We start from the raw sequence: 23240 nt of genomic DNA, 5'->3' as shown, positions 1-23240 counted from the left end.
TTGGGTGCTCTTGACAGTGGAAGAGAGTTATTTAACACAGCCTTAGGCTTCATGTGACTTGTCATACGCCTTTGGACAGCTAAAGTCACATGACAAGCTGCAGCCCATTGATTTCAGTTCCAAACTGTGTGATTTAAAAAAGGTTCCTGCACTACTTTGAGGCGACTTGAGTGCCAGAGTGTAAAGTCGCATCAGAGTTGCACAAATGTGAATAGAGCCATACTCGCTCTGATTTTTGTATCTCAATGTAACATTGTTCTGGACATGGACATTGGTGGCTGAAATGCTGCCATGTCATAGAAAACAGAAATTAGCTGTGCATCTGATACTTCCTAGGTGGATTACACATTGTCTGAATTTGTGCAGCAGATTGATTCGTTTGTGGAGAATTGAGAGATGTAGAAAACTGCTTTATGAATTGCACAATTCTCCACCAAGAGGGTGAATCAGAACTAGGATTCACCAAAATATAGTGGACCTTCCCACTGACTAACAGCAAAAAAAATTTTCATGTTCATTGAGACGCACACAGCTGAGGAAGTCATGCCTATTGACGTAATGCATAAGGGGGAAGGAGTCTGACGTCACCCGCAGCTCTCTGAGATCCTGGAACACGTCTGCACTTTCGCTTTCATCTGGCACTGTGACAGTGCGTTGCTTGTGAGTGATGCTTTATTTTTTACTTTAATAAATGTCCTTAATTAAGCGGAGAGCATTAGATCGTTTTATTTATCTTTTCCGGATTGCCATACATGAGTTTCTGAGAATCTGTTGAATCCTGGATATACAGATCTTCTGGCTTACTGATACAAAGTGTTGTGACCCCTAGTGGTCGAATACAGGAGGTGAGAGGCTGTATTATCTGTGGTGGAGGAGTCACGTTTGCAGTGTCGTTTTAATTATTCCTGCTTTTCACTTTGGAAATCAGCTTTTAAGGACTTTATGATTTATGATCCATATGCTTTTTATTGTGCATTTTATACATTTTAATGTGAATGATTTTATGCACTATTTGTAATTTTATAGCGCTGCACTTTATTTTCTTTTACTGCATATTATAGGTTTTGGTAGGTTTGACCTATCCTGGTGTACAGCTGCTTACCCATCCATTTGATTTTAAGCGCTGAATTTTCATTTTTATTGTCTGATTTATGCCTTTCCCCCCTCTCAAACTTCTATCAAGACTCATGTGAAGGATCAAGGCAGCGAGGCAGCAAGGGTTTCCAGTCTTTCCGGTGGCTCCAGACTGGCCTCGCTGGTCTTGGTACACCGATCTGGTACGGCTGGTCACCGATGCTTCTTGGAGACTTCCTATCAGGGAAGATCTCCTGTCTCAATGACTTATATTTCATCCTGCTTTACAGTCGCTGGTTTAAACGACTTGGCTGTTGAAAGCCAGATGTTGTAGGATAGAGGTTTGACTGAATCAGTGATTCCTACGCTGTTAAAGGTTAGAAAATTTAAATCTGGGAAGATCTACCATCATATTTGGAAGACGTATGTTGCGTGGTCGTCTTTTGGGTTCTCCCTCGCTCCTTTTCGGTGGCTCAAATCTTTCCTGCAATGGGGGGTTGAGCAGCATCCAGGATCAGGTTTCGGCTTTGGCGGTTTTCTTTCAACATCCATTGACCACACTTTCCTTGGTGCGTTCCTTTATCCAGGGACCCCGACACTTGGTTCCTCCAGTGCGGTCTCCATTCCCGCCGTGGCTCCTCAAATTGGTGTTGTCAGTTATCCAGGAATATCCCTTTGAAAATATCGGAAGGTTCCCCTGCTTACGTTTTCCCAGAAGGTGGCATTTTTGGTGGCTATTACTTCTGCAAACAGGGTGTCTGAGCTGACGGCGTTGTCATTCACCTTACCTGTTGGTTTATAGTGCTAAAGTGGTTCTTCGTCCCTGTCCGTTGATCCTTCCAAAGGTCACTTCTGATTTCCATTTGAATGAAGACCTTGTGTTGCCTTCCCTATGTCCCAGGCCTAAACATGCAAAGGAAATTGCTCTGCATTCACTGGTTGCGGTTCGGGCAATCAGGGTGTACCTGGTGTACCTGGCAGCTACGGAGTCTTTTAGGAAGTCAGACTCACTATTTGTACTCACGCATAGGTGTGCGCACAGGGTGTGTGGCGCAGATTCGCCGTGTTTGAACCCCTGATATTTCAGGGAAGCCCCCTAACGGCTCCTACAATGTTTTTAAAAAAAATATAAAAAAATACTAAAAATACTAAAATTGTAAAATATAATAAAAAATGAAAACTACTGACACCATCCACTGCCCTCTCTCTGCCCTACTGATAGAGTCTACTGACACCATCAGTATATATACACATGTATGTGTTTGAGCTTTAAGGTGTACACCCTAATGCAATAGGCTGTGCACACCTATGTACTCACGGTTGGACCTCAAAAAGGGTTGGCTGTTTTTGCTGTGACCATTTCCAGATGGATCAGACACAGTGATTCAAGCCTATTCAATTAGGGGTCAGGTTCCTCTTTTCCTTGTTAAGGCACACTCTCTACTAGGGCGCTTAGTGCCTCCTGGGCCTTCCGTCATCAGGCTTCAGTGATGCAGGGTTGCAAGGCGGCCATCTGGTTGTTTGTGCACACTTTTACAAAAGTTTTATAAAGTGGCTGTATTGGCATCTGCGGATGCTTCTTTTGGCCGCAAGTTTTTGCAGTCTGCTGTTTAGAGGACCTGGTCCTCTTTGAGGCTGTATTGTTTTTTTTTTCAGGTGAGCTCCAGTTGTTTTGGTTGAGCTCCATGTTACCAGGTTGGCTATGTTTAGCCTTGGGAATTTTTTTCCGCTGTTTTCCCACCCCTCATGTTTAACACTGCTTTGGGACATCCAAATGGTTACGAAAAATTCGGAGCTGTGTCTTTCAATGAACAAAAGAGAAAATGGGATTTTTAACTTGCCGTAAAATCCATTTCTCTGATGTTCATTGACGGACGCAGCACCCACCCCCTCTGTGGAGTTGGTTTTCGTCTGACACTGCTTGTAACAAAACTAAGTACCTATAGCTGAGTGTGGGTGTATACCCCCTGGGACTGCCCAAAGGCGTAGTCAAGCTGCCTAGTGTCCTACTCCTGTAGGGGGCAGTATAACCCAGTGGTTTAGAAGAAGCAATGTCTGTCAATGCTCCTGTAAGATCTACAATACACTGCCAAACTGGACGATGGGCTGGATAATCTAGATCCAGTGGTCACCCACCCCAGTCTGGCCAGCAAGCGCACGTAGACCTCAGCCTCCGTGCTAGGTTGGCCGTGACATAGCCCCATCTGACGGGGGCTGGAATGCGTGTTAAATGCCTCGCGAGGGCGCATAAGACCAGGTCTCGGACCTAAACACAGCGTTCCTCCTGTGGCTTAATGCCCCCCCATTTCGATGGCGAGGGATTCTGTCTCGAGTGGTGCCTGTCTGGAGCAGTGCTCCTTGAGACAGTTGGACACCCGAGTTCCCCTCTTTCCCATCAGGCACCCCCTTCATCTGTCCCCCATCCTTCCCCCCTCCACATATGCTGGGGCTGTTTGGGTAGTCTGGTCCACTTCCTGGGGTGGGGGCAGGGAGCTATGCTGGTGATGAGGGCCTGGGGATGCGCTGCCGCCAACCAGACAATCGACTGTGCGGGGGGGCTCTTGTACCTGGTGGGAGCTCCTGCCTGGGTTCGTCCTTGAGGCCTGGGTTCCCTCCTGGATCTCTGTAAGCCTCGTAGTGCCACACAGGACTGCCAATTTCTTGTAGCCTGTGTGTTTCTATGTACAGGGACCATGTTTGTGTAGTCCGAGCGGCCATTTTGCAGTGGTTTGCCCATGACAGTGGAGCCCTGGGGGCAGCGATTTTGGCGGTGGGAGCCCTTCCTCATCCCCTGGTTCTGACTCCTGGATCCTTTCCCTTCATGATTGCCGCACGTGGAGTGCATATTATCCTGGTGGCTGCAGGTGCCTATTTCTGCTGCGTGGCGAGTCTGGTGGGGTTCTCTCCCTCTCTGCTGAGGATCACTTGTTTCTTATGCCTGGCCAACGAGTGGTGCTGCCAGCACAGTGGGGGTTGTCCCTTGCAGTGTTTTACACTTTTTGTCAAGTCCCCCTGGTGATTCATGGTGTCTTTAGAGCACATCTCCCCACCTGATCCCCTCTCTGAGGCTGCGGGGCCCTCTGGGTCCCAACCATCCATGGATGCACTGGCGGCGGTCCTGGAGTTCTTTGTGTCCCGGGTGGAGGTGGTTTTCGGACAACGGGCTAGCAAAAAGTGCCCCCCGCCTTCCTCTGTCTCATCAGATCCTGAATCTGATTCAGCCGCTTCGGACGTGGGTCACCCTGTTGGGTCTGCAACCACGCGCCCGGAATCCTCTGATGTGAAAATGATTCCTCCACGTCTGCAACCGCGCACGAAAAGGCGCTAGTGGAAGCACTGATTGTATCTGTACGTGAAATCTTGAATATGGAGGATGCAGCTGAGATGGAGGCGCAAATTCCCTTTGGCACTCACAAGCCATCCAGAGTGGCAAAGGTGTTTCCTTTCCTCGCCTATTTAGACAGAATTGTCGCTAAAAGGTGGAGACGACCAAAGTGTTCCCGTGGGGTCCCTAAGTGCTTTACTAGGCATTACCCCTATGAGGAGTCCCTTCTTAAGAAGTGGACTGTTCCACCGGTGGTGGACCCTCCGGTTTCCAGATTAAACAAAGCAACCATGATTCCGGTTGAAGAGTCCCCGGTCTTTAAGGATCTGGCTGACAGGAAGGCGGAGGCTGTGGCCCGCAATATGTACTCTCTGGCTGGTTTGGCACTGAAGCCAATATTCGCCATTGCCCTGGTGTCGCAAACTCTGACAGAGTGGACAAAGCTTTTACACCGTGACCTGGAGGGAGAACAGCTCCCCCCTGCCTTTGCTGAGCTGGGGACCAGCTGGTCTAGGGTCTGCAGTTTATCTGTGATGCCTCTTTGGATGCGGCTCCCCTAGTGGCTCGGAACTCTGTTTTTGCAGTGGTCCTTTGGCGTGTCTTTTGGCTCAAATGCTGGTCTGCGGACCAGACTTCTAAAAAGGCCTTGACTGATCTTCCCTTTCAAGGAGATCGCGTGTTTGGAGCTACCCTGGATGATATTGTATAAGGTCTCACAGGGAGGAAGAATACTTTTCTTGCGCAGGCTACTAAGGGCAAGGAACCTCGTCGTAGACGTGGACCTTCGTTCTCGGCTCATAAAAAGTTTATTTATTTTTTTTAACCCTCAGGGTCGACAAGGGCTCAAAGCCTTTCAGGGCCTCCTTTGGAGGATCCAAATTAACCTGGTCGGGCTTCTCCAGACCCACGGACAAGGCTCCTTCAGCATGAAGGTGCGCTCACCCGTATCAGGGGTGGGGTGATGTCTTCGCTGGGGTCTGGACCCGAAGACTTCCCTGGTGCAATACAAGTGGGTCCACAAATTCATTCGGTTCGGCTACAAGATCGAGTTTCGCTCCTGTCCTCCTGCAAGGTTATTTCCTTCCAACTTGCGCCTGTCCCCAGACCGCTTACAGGGTCTGTTTGAGGCCGTACAAGACCTGTTACTAGAAGGGGTGATTGTCCCGGTTCCGACACTCGGAACGTTTTCAGGGTTTTTACTCAAACCGGTTTACAGTTCCCAGGAAGGAAGGCAAAGTGCGTCCAATACTGGACCTCAAGGCGCTGAACTGCTTTGTGCGGGTGCAGAAGTTTAGAATGGTGTCCACTCGCACGGTGGTGGCATCAATCAACATCAAGGATATCTACCTTCACATTCCAATATGTGCCAGTCACCTGCGCTTCCTCCGCTTTGCTGTGGGAGAGGAGCATTATCAGTTTATGGCGTTACCCAGGGCCATCTTTAAGGAGGGGCAAATAGGGGCAACTGCCTTGGGTCCTATCATTGTTGTGAGGCCCAACATCCAAACAATTGCTCCCTTGGTGAAGACTGTATGAGTGGGCGGCGACTGTCGGAGGACTCAGAGAAAGGAATTTTACGGTTTTAAGATTTTACAAAAATTCTGTTATCGTTTTGAACGTAATCCTGGTTGACTTCATTAACCTCATCTTTTCTGCCACATGTTAAATTCTGCTGCAGTGCGAAGACAACACTTCTAGTCTGGCAAAGGGACTGCTGTGTGAGTTTGTAGCATAATCCATCTAGCAATCAATCAGTTAACATTAATGATGTGCGGTAATCTCCAGCAACCAATCAGAGAGCACTAATGATGTGCAGTAACCTCTAGCAACCAATCCGTGAGTGGTAATAATGAGCAGTAACCTGTAGCAACCAATCAGTGAGCAGTATTGATGTGCAGTAACCTCTAGCAACCAAACAGTGAGCAGGAGCAGTAAGGTTTTGCCATAACCTCTAGCAACCAATGGGTGAGCAATAATGATGTGCTGTAACCACTAGCAGCCGATCAGGGAGAGGAAATGATGTGCAGTAACCTCTAGCAACCAATAGGTTAGCAGTAATTATGTGAATTAACCTTTAGGAACCAATCAGTGAGCGTTAATTGTGTGCAGTAACCTCTAGCAAACAATCAGTGAGTGGGAGCAGTAAGGTTTTGCAGTAAACTCTAGCAAACAATAGCTGAGCAATAATTATGTAACCTCTAGCAACCAATCAGCATAAGGTAATGATGGGCAGTAACCTCTAGCAACCAATCTGTGAGAGGGAGCAATAAAGATGTGCAGTAACCTCTAGCAACCAATGGGTGTGCAGTAGCCTCTAGCAACCAATCAGTAAGCAGTAAGGATGTTCATAACTTCTAGCAACCAATGGATGAGCGTTAATGATGAGCAGTAACCTCTAGCAATTAATAGGTGAGTGGTAAGGATGTGCAGTATCCTTTAGCAACCAGCCAGTGAGCAGAAATGTTGTGCTGTAATCTCTAGCAACTAATCAATGAGCCGTGTGTGTGCTGTAACCTCTGAAACCAATCGCAACTGCTGCCTGATCTACAAACTAATGTTGAGTCTATCTGACATTTACTGTATGCCTCAGACCAGACGGAGAGCGAAATTGCATTCTGGGGACTCGGGGGGGGGGGGGGGGGGGTAGCGGTTGGCCCTGGGGTGGGGGGGGATAGCGGTTGGCGCTGGGGTGGGGCCCAAGAAAATGTTTGCCCAGGGTCCAATCAATATTAAAGGCCCTGGCATTACCCTTTGGTCTGACCTCTGCTACACGAGTCTTCACAAAAGTGTTGGCCCCGGTGCTAGCCTTGTTATGCCAATGGGTGATCGCAGTACTGGGCTACTTGGGCGATCTCCTCCTGCAAGTGGAGTCTCCTCCTGCACTGGTGGAAAACCTGGAGATCACAATAAAAACTATGCTGGATTCTGAATTTTCAGAAGTCTGCTCTGGTTCCGTTCACAAAGCTGGACTATCTGGGCCTTACTCTGGACTTGGCCTTAGCCAGAATGCTCCTTCCTCTGGACAATCTCCAGAAATTGTAGGCTGCAATTCGTCTCCTGCTGTCCAGTAGGTGGTCATCCCTCCTGACTTGCATGCGGGGTGCTGGGCCTGATGGTGTCTACCTTCGAGGCGAATCCATTTGCACAGTTCCACACGAGGTCCCTGCAAAGGGAGATTCTGGCCAAATGGGACAAGACTCTGGACAATCAGATCCGGCTGAGTCAGGGAACAAAGGAGTCCCTGATATGGTGGCTTCGTTCTCCCACGCTTCAGATGGGCAAATCCTTCCTCCCCTTGTACTGGACAGTGGTCACCACGGATGCCAGCCTGCCCGGCTGGGGAGGCATCATCGGCAAGCATTCTGCTCAGGGGATCTGGACGCTGGAAGAGTCCAGGCTACTGATCAATGTCTTGGAACTCCGAGTGATCAGACCGTGTCTGGACCATTGGACGGATCGTCTTCAGGGTTGTCCAGTGCGCATTCAATCAGACAATGCCACAGCCGTGGCTTAGGTCAATCACCAAGGGGGCACAAGAAGTGTTCTGGCAGCTGTGGAGGTAGCCGGCATTCTAAGGTGGGCAGAACAGTTCAATCCAGCACTCTCCGCCATACACATTCCTGAAGAGGAAAACTGGCAGGTGGATTAGTTCAGTCGGCAGGCGTTGGACCAAGGGGAGAGTGGTCCCTTCATCCGTAGCTGTTCCATCAGTTGTGTCTCAGGTTGGGCACCCCCTAGGTGGATCTCGGCTCAACAGAAAGGGGTTTATCTGAGTCGTTTATTCCTACACTGTTGAAAGCTAGGAAATCTACTTCTAGGAAGATCTACCTTCATACGCGGAAGACGTACGTTGCATGGTGTGAGTCTCTTTGGGTTTCATCCTCGCTCCTTCTTGGTGGCTCGGATCTTGACCTTCCTTTAACGGGGGTTGAACAGAAACTGGCCTTTAGTACCATGAAGGGCCAGGTGTTGGCTTTGGCGGTCTTCTTCCAATGACTTTTGGCAGCACACTCCCTGGTGCTTACCTTTCTTCAGGGTGTCCGACATTGGGTACCTCCAGTGTGGGCTCCGTTGCTGCCTTGGGACCTCAATTTGGTGCTTTTGGTCCTCCAGAAGCCTCCTTTTGAGAATCTTTTGGGAGATTCCTCTGCTTACGCTGTCCCAGAAGGTGGCCTTTTTGATGGCTATCACCTCTGTGCGCAGGGTGTCGGAACGGGCGGCATTATCCTGTTGTTCACCTTACCTGGTGATTCACAGAGATAATAAGGTGGTTCTTCGCCCCTGTCCGTCGTTCCTTCCAAAGGTTGTCTCTGATTTTCATTTGAATGAAGACATTGAGTTGCCTTCCCTGTGTCCCATGCCTAAACATCAGAAGAAAATTGCTTTGCATGCCTTGGATGTGGTCTGGGCAATTAGGGTGTACCTGACAGCTACGGAGTCTTTCAGGAAGTCAGACTCTATATTTGTGCTCACTGATAGGCCTCGTAAAGGGCTGTCTGCTTCCTCTGCGACAATTTCCAGATGGATCAGACAAACGGGGTTTTCTCTAGCGCTCATTGACAGACGTAGTCCTCGGTGATACACCACCTTCGGGTTATGTTGCCTCCACAGGAGCAGGACTAGACAGGAAATTAAAAAGCTCTGGCCACACCCCAGGGGCAGTCCCAGAGGGTATATCCTCTCTCTCTCTGCCTCAGCAAATCAGTTATTTTCTGTCTAGTTAGGAGTAAGGACCTAGATACCTTGCTGGGATCTTAGGTCCTGGCAAGAATTTTTTCTTAAAGGATTTTTTAGACAGCTTTTTTTCTCCAGTGTTCCTGTGAGATCTTCAAGCAAGAAAGCTGAACTGGGCGACGGGCTGGATGTTGAGATCTGGTGGTCACCCCAGTTCAGCCTACGAGCGCGTGCAGGCCATAGCTCCGCGCTGGGTCGGCCGCGACAAAGTCCCATTAAAGGACTGTCCACGCGAGTTAAACGTCTCGCTGAAACGCCAAAGACCATGAGTCACGGCGTCCGTATCGGTCGACAGCCCTCCCGCCCCGGTGGAGAGGGGTACTGTCAGGAGTTGGTGCCCGCCTGGTTCCGGTATGGTGAGTAGTATGTTCCCCCTTTCCCCCTGACGGGTTTTGTGGTGAACGCGGGCCCCTCTCTGTATGGTAAGATAGAGTCCCTTTCTATCCTACAACATGACACAGATCCTCCTACTTTGAGTGTGATTTTATGTGTGCAAAAAGCCAGGAGGCTTGGTTTGGGAGCTAACTATCTAATTGTATACATGTTTTAAAGATGTAATCTGTGGCATTCTGGGAATCTTATGGGTTAAGAATAAGCTACCTACCAGTCAGAAGCCACGGACATGTAGACTGCCTTCCTAATCAGATCTCCAGCTATTAGCAGGCCTCCCGAACGGCCATGCGGTCCGCCAGGGCCGGTACCGCCAACCACGCCATATCCCCATGCAGAGAGAGTGTTGTGTGCCCTGCAGCACACCGCTATTCAGTACGGGCCGCCGCCATTTTTTTTGCTGGATCGCACGAGCCGCCATTTTGGCGTAGCCTCGTGTCTCCAGCATGGGGGCGGCCATGTTTGAGGTGATCCAAACACCTCGTGGAGCTTGGGGGAGGCGCCGGAAGGCGTACAGAGGGGCGGAGCCGCCTCCTTTTTTCCTGGGCAGCCAGCCAAAAGACTTCCTGTTTGTCAAGACAGCGCTGTAACCTGTTGCAGTTAAACTCTGAGCATCAAGTGGTGAGCCTGGGGGTCTATCTCTCTCTCTCTCTCGATCGATAGGGATCCCTAGCAGGTAACACTAAGGGGCTTTTGTGGCGCTGGGGGTCGAAAAAAAAAAAAAGAAAAGTTTTATTTTTGAATTATATTATCCAGGAAGTAACTGGAATTATCATGGACCCTGCCACACATATTCCCCCACCTGTTTCCCTCGAGGGGGCCACGGGACCCGCCGGTGCACAGAGTATAGAGTCATTTACAGCAATTTTGGAGTCTATGGTGGCTCGGGTGGAGGCGGCCTGTCAGGGACGGGGGTCAAGGAAGCGACCCCCGCCTACCCCTATACCATCTGACACCTCTGACTCAGATTCAGAGGTGGTCACGGCAATTGCAGGTTCCTCTGCAAGGGCTGTTATCCCAGGTAAAGCCCCCTCAGACAGTGAGGAGGACGCTTCTTCTCCTGCTATTATTCAGGAAGAAGCATTGGTGGACGCACTAGTTGTGGCAGTGCAGGAAACCTTAAAACTTGAGGCTTTACCGGCAGAGGCAACTGAAACAGAGATTCCTTTTGGTACTAATAAGCCCATCAAGACGATGAAGGCTTTTCCTGTACCTAAATGTTTCGGTAATCAGATTAAAGGAGAATGGGAGCATTCTAAACGTACCTTTACTATTTCCAAGCGTATTGCTAGACGCTATCCGTTTGAGGAATCCATCATTAAGAAATGGACGGTACCACCAGTCGTGGATCCGCCTATTTCCAGGCTGAATAAAGCCACGGTTATTCCAGTGGAGGACACTTCGTCCTTTAAGGATCCGGTGGATCGAAAGATGGAAGCAGAGTCCCGCACCATCTTCTCTCTGATAGGGTCAGCTTTTAGACCAGTAATTGTTATTGGTCTAGTTTCCCAGACACTTACGGAATGGGCGAAAATGGTACGCCAAGAACTTAGGGGAAAAGATATTCCCCAGGAGACATCTGATTTGATGGAACAGATTATACAAGGGCTACAGTTTATCTGTGACGCAGCCTTGGACACTACTCCCTTATTAGGGCATGCATCTAAGACAGCGGTGATCCTCAGACGTGTGCTGTGGTTAAAATGCTGGTCAGCTGACCTAGGTTCCAAAAAGACCTTGACAAATCTCCCCTTTCAGGGGAATCGTCTATTTGGGGCCAACCTAGATGAAATCATTAAGGATGCCACTGGGGGCAAGAGCACTTTTTTGCCACAGGCTGCTAAAGCTAAGGGACCTCGCAACAAGCGAGGACCTTTCTTTACCGCCCATAAAGGGCGCCCGGCTGGTACTAGCGGGAAAGGCAAGACTCCTCCAGGAGGGTTCAAGAAGGGGACCAACCCAGCCAAACCCGAAGCAAAGGAGTACACAGCCTGAAGGTGCGCCCCCACCCGGTTTCAGGGTGGGGGGACGTTTTCACCGGTATTCAGGACATTAGATCGAGCATCAACCACTACTACCGGTGCGATTCTTCCCTTCCAACATTTAAGTACTACAGGAAGCGGTAGTTACCGTTCCCTGAATAGATCTTTTCCTTTACCTTTTCCCAAGATTAGTCCCGATACCTCACAGGAATCGGATCTGGTTGACCAGATAGGCCAAGTAGCCTCTAGTCGGGTGACTTCGGTCCCTGAGGTTCAACCAGAAAAGATCACCTTTCCTGATAACTATCAGGTATCTGATAAATGTGTGGGAACAGAAAACGACCAGACTTTCTCGGATGGTCGGGGCCAGATACCTCTAGGGACGCCTGGTTCAGATTCAATCAGCGCCCACGGTCCTAGAAATTCTAGGCTGGCCTCCTCAAGCCGGCCTGGCCGACTTGGACATGTTAGTCGTACACGTTCCGTGGGAACTTCGTCTCAGGGAGTGTCTGTGGTCTCAAGGACCAATTTACCATCATGCTTTACAGTCGCTGGGTTTAATGGCCTGGCCATTGAGACCCAAGTACTGAAGGACAGAGGTTTGTCAGCTTCAGTCATTCCTACCCTTATTAAAGCAAGGAAAGCGACTTCCAGCAAAGTCTATTATCACACATGGAAAACTTATATTGCGTGGTGCGAATCTTTAGGATTTCCTCCACGTACCTATTCGGTGTCTCGAATATTGGCCTTTTTGCAACAAGGGGTTGAGCAGAAGCTAGCCTTGAGCACCATCAAGGGTCAAGTTTCAGCATTAGCAATCTTCTTTCAGAAGCCTTTAGCTACCAAATCCTTGGTGCGGAATTTCATCCAGGGGGTGCGGCACCTGGCTCCTCCAGTCCGCGCGCCCTTACCGCCTTGGGATCTTAATTTGGTTTTGTCGGTTCTACAGAAACCTCCCTTTGAAAACATCAGGGAGATTCCCTTGCTTACTTTATCCCAGAAGGTGGCCTTCTTGGTGGCTATTACTTCTGCTTGCAGGGTGTCAGAACTGGCTGCATTATCATGCCAGTCACCATACCTAGTGATTCATAGGGATAAGGTAGTACTTCATCCTAAGCCATCTTTTCTTCCCAAGGTGGTTTCAGATTTTCATCTGAATGAAGATATTGTACTACCTTCCTTGTGTCCTCAGCCCAAGCATCATCGGGAACATGCGTTGCATTCCTTAGATGTGGTTCGGGCAATCAGGGTATACCTGAAAGCTACGGAATCATTCCGTAAGACGGATTCACTTTTTGTGATCACGGATGGCCCCAGAAAGGGTTTGCCTGCATCTGCCGCGACCATTGCCAAATGGATTAGACAAACGGTGGTACAGGCTTATTCTATTAAGGGTCAGAGTCCTCCGTTCCCTGTTAGGGCGCACTCCACTCGAGCGCTCAGTACTTCCTGGGCCTTTCGCCATCAGGCGTCAGTGGTCCAGGTATGTAAGGCGGCCACCTGGTCGTCGGTACATACCTTTACAAAGTTCTATAAAATTGATGTGACGGCATCGGCGGATGCCTCATTTGGCCGCAAGGTTTTGCAGGCCGCAATTTGAGGAGACCGGTGGTCTACCTCGAGGGTTTTTTCTGTTTGAAAAAAAAAAAAAAAAAATTTTTTCTCTTTTTTTTGTTGAGTCTCATCATTAAGGATGAGCATTGTAAACTTCTAGTTGGCACCGGTTGGGCCTTCTAGATTGGGATTTGATTTCCATTTTCCCACCCCTCAGTTGTGATACTGCTCTGGGACGTCCCGAAGGTGGTGTATCACCGAGGACTACGTCTGTCAATGAGCGCTAGAGAAAAATGGATTTTTGTAAAATCTTACCGTAAAATCCTTTTCTCTTAGCTCATTGACAGACGTAGTCCCCGCCCCTCTGTTTTTTGAGTTGGGTTAAAATCTCTAAAGACTGCTTTTTCACATAACTGATTTGCTGAGGCAGAGAGAGAGAGGATATACCCTCTGGGACTGCCCCTGGGGTGTGGCCAGAGCTTTTTAATTTCCTGTCTAGTCCTGCTCCTGTGGAGGCAACATAACCCGAAGGTGGTGTATCACCGAGGACTACGTCTGTCAATGAGCTAAGAGAAAAGGATTTTACGGTAAGATTTTACAAAAATCCATTTTTAGGCCTATTCCTTCAGGGATCAGGTTCCTCCTTTCCCTGTCAAGGCGCACTCTACTACGGCACTTAGTGCCTCCTGGGCCTTCCGTCATCAGATGTCAGTGATGCAGGTTTGCAAGGCGGCCGCCTGATCGTTGGTGCACACTTTCACAAAGTTCTATAAAGTGGATGCGTTGGCATCTGCGGATGCTTCTTTTGGCTGCAAGGTTTTGCAGGCTGCTGTTTAGAGCACCTGATCCTCTTTGAGGGTGTATTGTTTTTTTTCAGGTGGGCTTCAGTTGTTTTGGTTGAGCTCCTGTTTACCTGGTTGGATATAGTTTAGCCTCATGTTTTACAGTGCTTTGGTATGTTCCAATGGTTCAGAATATCAGGAGCTGTGTCTGTCAATGAACAAAAGAGAAAATGGGATTTTTAACTCCTGTAAAATCCGTTTCTCTGATGTTCATTGACAGACATAGCACCCGCCCCTCTGTGGAGTTGTAATTCTTCTGACACTGCTTGTAACCTGTAGTGCCTATAGCAGAGAGAGGAAGTATACCCCCTGGGACTTCCCATGGGCGTAGCCAGACTTTTTTTCTGCCTAGTGTCATACTCCTGTAGGGGGCAGTATAACCCAATTGTTAAGAATATAAGGAGCTGTGTCGGTCAATGAACACCAGAGAAATGTATTTTAAGGTAAGTCAAAAATCCAATTTTTTTTTTTGGGGGGGGGGGGGTTAAAATAACATCCTTGCATCCTACTACTGTAACTGAGTTACCTCATTTTGTTTTGAGATTTTATGCAACAGACAATTTTAGATATATCTTAGAAATGCTACCTGATTGCTGACCTTCCCTTACCCCCAGGTACTGGCCATATGAACAGTTATTACAAACAAGAAATAGCATTGTTTACCCTTTACCTTCCTTCAGATCCAACCTTACCAGGAGACCGCATCTCTCAGATCACTCGCCGGGGGATGCTCACTGGAAGAAGCAGGACTAACGTCAATAGTAAAACTAAAAAATCCATTCCTAAAACCACGACAAAGCTGCTTAAACGACACCACCAAGGTAAAGGCTGAAAGTGATTAATTGGATTATATTTTGAGTTGATTGCACAGTATTTCAATGTAAGTGTATCTATCTGTCTATCTTTCTTTATTTATCTAAGTCTATCTTGCTTTCTATTTCTGACTCTCTCCCTCTCTGAATCTATCTATCTTCCCGCTCAGGAAGGCTCAGAGCACAAAAAGTTATTCTTAACTTAACCTCTACATACCTACATTTTATCCTAATCACTGATGTGGATAGCTGTATATAGGCTGCAAAGTACTGCATACTGTGTTATACTATATAAAGGATAAAATAAACAATTATCTATGTTGGTCTTATCACTTGTACTATACAGATAGGAGCAGTAAGGCTACAAGTCCACAGTCGCCAGTACAGGAGGAATATGACCGGGATATTGTGAGCCCTTGGGAGCTTCCTGATGAGATTCACAGAATATTATACAGCAGCCAAAACTCCATTATCTCTAAGGTATATAACACTGCAAATGAGTCTGTCCTGGGTTCACTAGCTGAAGATATATAACGGTTGCTGGCATTTTACTTTGGTTTGTGGCTTTCTCTGAGAGATGGAAAAAGTTAAATCGCAGTTTAAGGAAGCAAACACAGTTGCCACACTAGACGATATGATTGCTATGTGAAAGTCCTCTCAATTAACATCAGTTTTATTTTATTTCTTATTCTTTGAGGCACACATGAAGTCCTAAACCTTCATGTCATACTGACATATACTAATGGATTAGACACTGACAAACAAACTGCCAGCCCAAGCTAACTCCTCGTACTACCAGCATTCATCAGGTTTTTTTCTATCACTGGGTGGAGTGTCGCTTGTGCACCCTTTTCTGCTTTATGGCATCAAAACAGCATCTCCCTGTTGCTGCACCCGTTTTCAAGAGCCACATGGAACTTTAGTTTATTCCTGCCGCTTGCCTACTGTGTTCTGTGTTTTTTGGCATCTGTGGCAATCCAACCCTCACCTGCTACTAGCTGTCTGGGTTTAAACAGTTCCTGAGGCCTTGTCTTTAATCTTGCCTACCTGCCTTCAAGAGCTGCTTACAGCACACCTACTGACACTGCCAATGTCTGCAGCTTAGAGTCATGTTGCCCTCTACTCTTGGAGTCTGTTACGTGTTCTGAGATCTAATTTTCTCTGTTGGGTGTGGCTGCATTGCCCTTTTGGCTGAGCCCAAATCACCCAGCTATTAGCCATCTCTGATTGCAGAGGTCACAAGCATGCTCCCATGCTCTCTCCTGCAGATCTGATTTGCCTGCAGTTATATGGCTTCCAAACTGTCTGTTGCAGACTGTAATTCTTTGTCACTTCAGTTCTTGACTGATGCGCTTACCCCTCAGCAGTCGCAGGTTACTGCTATTACTCCCAAATTAATGATGATCATTATTGATGAAGTCTTTTACCTGTTTTTAACAGTTTCTACCTGTGCTGTCTCTAGCCTTGGGTCATTTAAAACTCCTAATGCTGCAAAGACTTTCCAATTTGCGCTCACTTTTCCAACAACAATCTCCCCCCCCCCCCCCCCCCGACATATTAGCCTTGTATCGATTTGGTGAGGATTTTGTACAGAAGTGGCCCATTCCCACTGTGAATTTAGCCATGTCTTGTCCTGACAAGATGCCTAGTATTCCAACGGATGGCGCACCTGTCTTCAAACACCCAACCAATAACCTATTGGAAGCCCTTTCTAAAGCTCTGTTCTCTTGGGCTTGTCCTGTTCTTTAAATTCAGCTATGGCAGTTAACTGGTAGCCTCTCATCGCATTTCCCACGTGTCTTGTGTCAGTATATACAGTGGTGAAAATAATTATTTGATCCCCTGCAGATTTTGTAAGTTTGCCCACTTACAAAGAAATGAAGGGTCTAGAATTGTTATTATACTTGTATTTTAAATGATAAAGGCAGAATATCAACCAAAAAGCCAGAAGAAACACATGATACAAATGTTATAAATTGAGTTGCAGTTCAGTGAGTAAAATAAGTATTTGATCCCCTACAAAACAACAATAATTCTGGCACTTACATACTGGCTGCAGGATTCTAGCACAATATCCTCCCGGACAATATCCCCCCTGGACAATATCCCCCCTGGACAATATCCCCCCAGACAATATCCCCCTAGACAATATCCCCCCTCTAACCCTAACCCTATGTCCAGGGGGATGTTTTCCGGGGGGATATTGCCCGGGGGGTGTTGTCCCGGGGGGATTATGTCCAGGGGGATGTTTTCCGGGGGGATATTGTCCTGATACCGGCTGCAGTATGTGCTCATATGGTATATAGGTTGGTCCTGTCAATTGAGGAAGGTGCTCCTAACGACAACTCGTTGTGCATAAGAGACACCTGTCCACAGAATCTTTCTTCCATTCAAACCTCATGGTCATGGGCAAGACCAAAGAGCTGTCAAAGGACTTCAGGGGCAACATTATAGACCTGCACAAGGCTGGAACGGGGGCTACAAGACCACCAGCAAGAAGCTTGGTGAGAAGGAGACAACTGTTGGAGCAATTATTCGTAAATTAATGAAATACAAAATAACCATCAATCGCCCTCGGTCTGGAGCTCCATGCAAGATTTCCCCTCATGGAATAAGGATGATCATGAGAAAAGTGGGGGATCAGCCCAGAACTACACGGGATGAGCATGTGAATGATCTCAAGGTAGTTGGGACCACAGTCACCAAACAAACCATTGGTAACACAATACGCCACCATGTGCTTGCAAGGTCCTCCCTCCTCAAGAAGGCACATGTACAGGCCCCTCTGAAGTTTTTCACTAAACATCTAAATGATTCAGGGAAGGATAGGGAGAAAGAGCTGTGTTCAGATGACACCAAAATTGAGCTCTTTGGCATTACTCGACTTGCTGTGGCCATGTATTGTAAAATCTTGGATGAGAACCTTCTTCCCTCAGCCAGAACACTGAATATGGGTCGTGAATGGGTCTTCCAGCAGGAAAATGACCCAAAACTTACCACCAAGGAAACAAAGGAGTGGCTCAATAAGAAGCACATTAAGGTCATGAAGTGGCCTAACCAGTCGCCAGACCTTAATCCTATAGAAAATTTATCAAGGGAGCTAAAACTTTGAGTTGCCAAGAAGAAACCATAAGGATTTCGAGAAGATCTGTAAAGAAGAGTGGACCAAAATACCTCCTGAGATGTGTGCAAATTTGTTAACAAGCTGCAAGAAATGTCTTACCTCTGTGCTTGCCAACAAGGGTTTCTCCACCAAGTCCATAGTCATGTCATGTGAACTGCAACTTAATTTGTATCGTGTGTTTTTTCTGGATTTTTCGTTGATATTCTATCTTTATCATTTAAAATACGGAAAAAAGTGTAAAATCGCGCTAACCAAATAAGGGTAAAGCAGCCAGCTTTACTAAACAACTGAAAATACAGGTTGCAAAAATATATATAGTAGACAATGAGTGCAGCGCTAAATGTGATAAATGAAAGGATATTGCTCTAGGAGCAATATCCTTTGAGAACATCTCCTAAGACGAAACGCGTCAGAATCTCCCTGTAGACCATTTTTGTCTTGACTGTATTGCATTGAATGTCATTGAAGCAGTTTTACACTATGTGCCCTTTTCCTTTTTTGGCTTTGTGTGTTATGGTGAATTAGGGATTCACCCTCCATCTTTCCCACTCATTGTGCGCCCGGAGTAACATCCAAGGTTACCTTAAGGAGGAATCTTAAAGCTCATCTGTGAAGCCTGTTTTGACCTATATGTCATACGACATTATAGGTCCACATCATCTGGTGAGCGTTCATTTAATTTGTTCCATGTGGTGACGGGATTTGAAAATTGTTTTACCACCTTTTCCTGACCTGGATCATTCCTTCACTTTTTGGGACTGTTTATGGCTTTTACATCACCCTTTTTGGGACTTTATTGAAGTTACTTTCCATTTAAGTTGTTTCACTTTATTTGTCACATGCAACTATTTAAGAGACTGTCAAGGTCTTTTATATATTTTTATATGTTTATATGATTTTATTATCATGTTTTTGAATGTGTTTGCTTTCATTTATCACATTTAGCGCTGCACTCATTGTCTACTATATCATTTAAAATACACCTATGATAAAAATTATAGACCGTTCATTTCTTTATAAGTGGGCAAACTTTTACAAAATCTGCAGAGGATCAAATAATTATTTTCCCCACTGTAAGTGTAGGGAATTTTGGCTAAAGGTCTGGACCCTTTTTTTAAAATGTCTAATCCATATGGCCTTCAAGGAGCAACATCTCTTTCAACTGGCTCATTATAGTATTATCACAGAGACTGCTGGTGGCAAGGGCACCCATTTTCCTCAACAGAAGAAGCCCAAGAAACCTGTCCCAATATCTGCGCTCTGATTGTTAAGAAACATCCCTTTCATTTTTTTCATTCTCTCTACCTCAGCTTGGCCCCTAGTTCACTCACAAGGTCTAGTATTCAGTCTGCCAATTCTTTAGACAAGTTTTTCCCGGCATGAAAGGGTTCCTCCAATTTCTAGAATAGGGGAATGTTTGTTAACCTTTGCGGACACTTAGCTTGCATCTCAGATGCTTGGGTGCAGGAGGTTTAACTTTCTGCCCCCTTTTCAGTTTCTCACCTCTTTTCTGTCACCACACAGATAAACAGTTCCCCATTGAGCCCTCTTCGGTTTTCAGGATTAAGGTGTCATTGCCCCAGTTCCTGCAGCAGAATGGTTATAGGATTTTACTCAAACCCATCCATTGTTCTCAAGCTCAGAGGGGGCTTCTGCCCCATCTTGGATCTCAAAGCTCTGATTGTCTTAATTTGGGTTCAGACATGGAATCTGCAAAATTTGTCATAACCAACCTTCTTTAGATAAAGACTTTCTGGCTTCTATGGACATCACTTACCTTCATATCCCCATCATTTCAGTGCATCAGTGTTTCCCCCACATTGCTGTGGGTCCCCTGAACTACTAGCTTGAGGCCCTGTCCTTTGGCATCTCAGGTATTCACCAAGGTGCTGGCCACAGTCTTAACCCTGCTACACTTTCATGACTTCCCTATTGTAGGATACTTAGGTGACTACCTGTTGAGAGAACACTTGTGCAGACATTACAGCAATTTGGATGGATTCTGAACACTCATATTGTCACTGGAACCAACTTATCATTTGCAATATCAGGGTCTAGTTCTGGACACAGCACAGGCCAGAGTGTTCCTTCACAGGAGAAACTTCAAGCTCTCCGGTCACCGATTCAAACTATCTCTATCGTTCATTGACAGATGCAGTTTCTGATGCATATCAGTAGGGTTATGCTGCCCCCTACAGGAGTAGGACACTAGACAGAAAAAAAGTTATGGCTACACCTATGGGCAGTCCCAGAGGGTACACCCTCTCTCTTCCTGCATAGCATGTCAGTTTTAATCTGTCTAGTCAGGATGTAATAGTTACGGTTCCCTGCGTGGAATGTTTTCAGGGAATTTGCACTGCATACTCTGGATGTGGTTCGGACAATCAGGGTGTACTTGGAGACTATGGAGTCTTTTCAGAAGTCTGCTTCGCTCTTTGTACTCACAGATGGTCCAAAGAAAGGGCTGCCTGTGTCTGCTGCGACTGTTTCCAGATGGATCAGACGGACAGGGGTGCAGGCTTATTCAATTAAGGGTTAGGATCCTCCATTCCCTGTTAAGACGCATTCTACTCAGGCGCTTAGTGCTTCCTGGGCTTTTCGCCATCAGCCATCTGTGGTTCAGGTTTGCAAGGCGGCTATCTGGTCGTCTGTTCATACCTTCACAAAATTTTTTAAGGTGCATGTGCTGGCATCTGCAGATGCCTCTTTTGGCCGCAAACTTTTGCAGGCTGCTGTTTAAGGGGGCTTCTTAGTCTTCCTTGAGCGTGTTTCATGTTTTTTTCAGGTGGGCCTAGTTGGCTGTTTAGCCTTGGGGACTTAATTTCCTGCTATTCCCACCCCTCATTTTTTGGCACTGCTTTGGGACATTACTACTGATATGCATCAGAGACTGTGTCCATCAATGGACGATAGAGAAAACTGGATTTTTGACTTACCATAAAATCCTTTTCTCTTAAGTTCATTGATGGATGCAGTGCCTGCCCCTCTATTTTGAGTTGGGTTGGTTTTACTTCTGTGACACTGCTTTGATACAAAACTGACATCCTATGCAGGAAGAGAGAGGGTGTTCCATCTGGGACTGCCCATAGGCGTAGCCAGAACTTTTTTCCTGTCTAGTGTCCTACTCCTGTAGGGGGCAGCATAACCCTACTGATATGCATCAGAGACTATGGCGTCCATCAATGACCTTTGGAGAAAAGGATTTTACGGTAAGTCAAAAGTCCAGTTTTTTGGTCCAGGAGTTATTGGACTCTGCAACTTTGCATGAGAGTCCTAACCCTAATGGTAACCTTCTTTTAGGCAATCTCATTCCAGACATCTAAAACACAACTTTCCTTCTCTGTAGGACAGGTCAGTCCTTTGGAAACCAAAGGTTTTATAGGTGCTAAAATTTTTCCAAAAAATTAATAAACAGTGGCAGAGAAATGTCCTTTTGTCAGATAGGCTGAAGGGGGAGTGCCTAGGAGGGTGCCCGAGCCAGGTCAGGGAAGTGGTGTCAGTAAATTACATTGCTCTGGGGCAAGGGAACAACTATCACCCTGAGCAACAATTGCTGAAGCCTTGGAGAAAATAATACAGGGTTGCTACAAAAAGTTAACACAACACTTCAAAACACTGCAGGCTATCAATACATACAACCTGTGCCGCAGCTGCTCAAATAAGCATAAATAAAATAAACTATACAGAGCAGCCCTTCAATAGATAAAGTGAAAATCAAAGTTTTGGCTTAACGATCTTTCACAGCTAAACTGAGAGGAGAACCCAAAAAGAAAATTGCTTCTCCTAGAGTAAGAATATTTTTATTAAAATATATTTAAAAGCAATGGGAAAACTAGCTCACATTAATAAAGTGCTTAAAAAGCACCAAACTGTTCACAAGCATCAAAACCTGGCCAATTGATCGATAAAGATGATTGGGGGAGATTATTATAACTCTCACCAAACCAGAAGGTAGCAGCATGCCATCTGCGTGTGTGATGTCACCGCTTGACGAATTTCAGCATAATGCCTTAGGAGCCAATTATTTACAATTATTTTATATATTATATATACAATTTTTCACATAATTTTGATTTGCACAATAAAGTTAGTAACACACTTGTCTTATGCCCATGTCTTTATCATCAGGTTGGGCATATGCCCAAATGGGTCTTCAAGGTTGGGGAACCATAGAATGGACTTTGTCCCTGAACCTGTATAGTACTCTGCAGCCTCCTTCACTTGTTGCACGTCATGCCAAGGTGATGATGCAGTATCCAGTGCCAGAAGCAAACATCATAGTCCAGCCCCACAGAGTGGGGACTGCGTATGGTTCCCAAAGGAAACCAATCCGAGAAATGCTAGATAGCACAAGGCAATAAGCAGTCACATATTGGTAGAAGAGTTAGATGAGGAAAACTTAAGTGGTGTCAAAATAGAAATACTTCTCCAGAGGAGAACAGGTCCAATACCTAAGGAAACTAGCAAACAAACTGGAGCCTTACTGAGAGGGAGAAGTTGTTTGCTAGGGCAGTCCCTAGAGCATACACCTATATTTTTCACTGTTCAATCACCTAAAGGTAGCCATATACAACCCATGGTCTATAGGTTCCAATTTTGTGTGCTGTACTGTTCGATTAAGATCTGAGGATTATTTTTGGCCAATTGGGACAAATGGGGAGATTTGCAAGACTGAAAAAAAAGAAACAAAAGGAAACCTACATTGGTGAAAACTAAAGTTTTTTGCTATTTATCAGCGTAAGGGTACTTAAAGGTGGTGTTACACTTCAAGGTAGACCTCCAACCTGTCACTACTACAGGGAAGTGAGGGGAGAATTCTACAGACACAGAGATTTACCACTTGCCCTCATCCTAACACTTGTCTCAGCTGTGTTCGCCTAGCCTATCTACTAACATAATGTCCTGTTTCTGCATTGTAAGCAAGCGCGTATTGTGACCTGCAGACATTAGTGTCTGTTGTACATTGGCTGTGTCCTGTTATGTATCTGTGTTCTAACGCAGGGTTCAGTGGACAATGAAGACAATTCCCACAATGTCAACCGGGACAATGCTTCCGATAGCACTGGCAGCATTCTCAGCAAGCTGGACTGGAAAGCAATTGAGGATCTGGTGGCCAGTGTGGGGAGTACGTAATTGCCGCATGAGCTGTGCCTTCCAGCATCTACCACAGAATTGTAATAATAAAGGGACTCCGCTAAGAAATAATTGTTTTCTTCTAGCAACATTATCATTTTATAAAAACAACCGTGCTTTCTGTGAGAATATGCCATTTTTAATTTTACTAATCTCATACGCCCATCTGCAGTCTACATATGCTGAGATTCTGATCTTTGTGTGTGGCCATATCCCATTCTTAGCCTGGCTGAACCAAAGGAAAATAAAAGCTTGGCTCCAATGATGCAA

The 23240-nt window shown here is 46.3% G+C and overlaps 1 protein-coding gene across 1 annotated transcript in view; it reads left to right on the top strand.

Moving 5' to 3' along the window:
* The window catches only part of CPLANE1 (ciliogenesis and planar polarity effector complex subunit 1), a 383258-nt gene extending 360239 nt beyond the window's left edge, over positions 1 to 23019 (top strand). Inside the window, exons 53-55 of the mRNA XM_082255738.1 lie at positions 14582 to 14722; positions 15060 to 15193; positions 22839 to 23019. Of these exons, the coding sequence (XP_082111864.1) occupies positions 14582 to 14722; positions 15060 to 15193; positions 22839 to 22970 (407 nt within the window). The 3' untranslated portion in view covers positions 22971 to 23019. The remainder of the gene's footprint in view (positions 1 to 14581; positions 14723 to 15059; positions 15194 to 22838) is intronic.
* Positions 23020 to 23240: the final 221 nt, after the last annotated feature.

This window comes from Pelophylax lessonae (genome assembly GCF_965119305.1).
Source record: "Pelophylax lessonae genome assembly, chromosome: 1".
Classification (NCBI taxonomy): domain Eukaryota; kingdom Metazoa; phylum Chordata; class Amphibia; order Anura; family Ranidae; genus Pelophylax; species Pelophylax lessonae.
The sequence above is the reverse complement of the archived record's forward strand: the minus strand, read 5'-3'. Positions and strand labels throughout refer to the sequence as shown.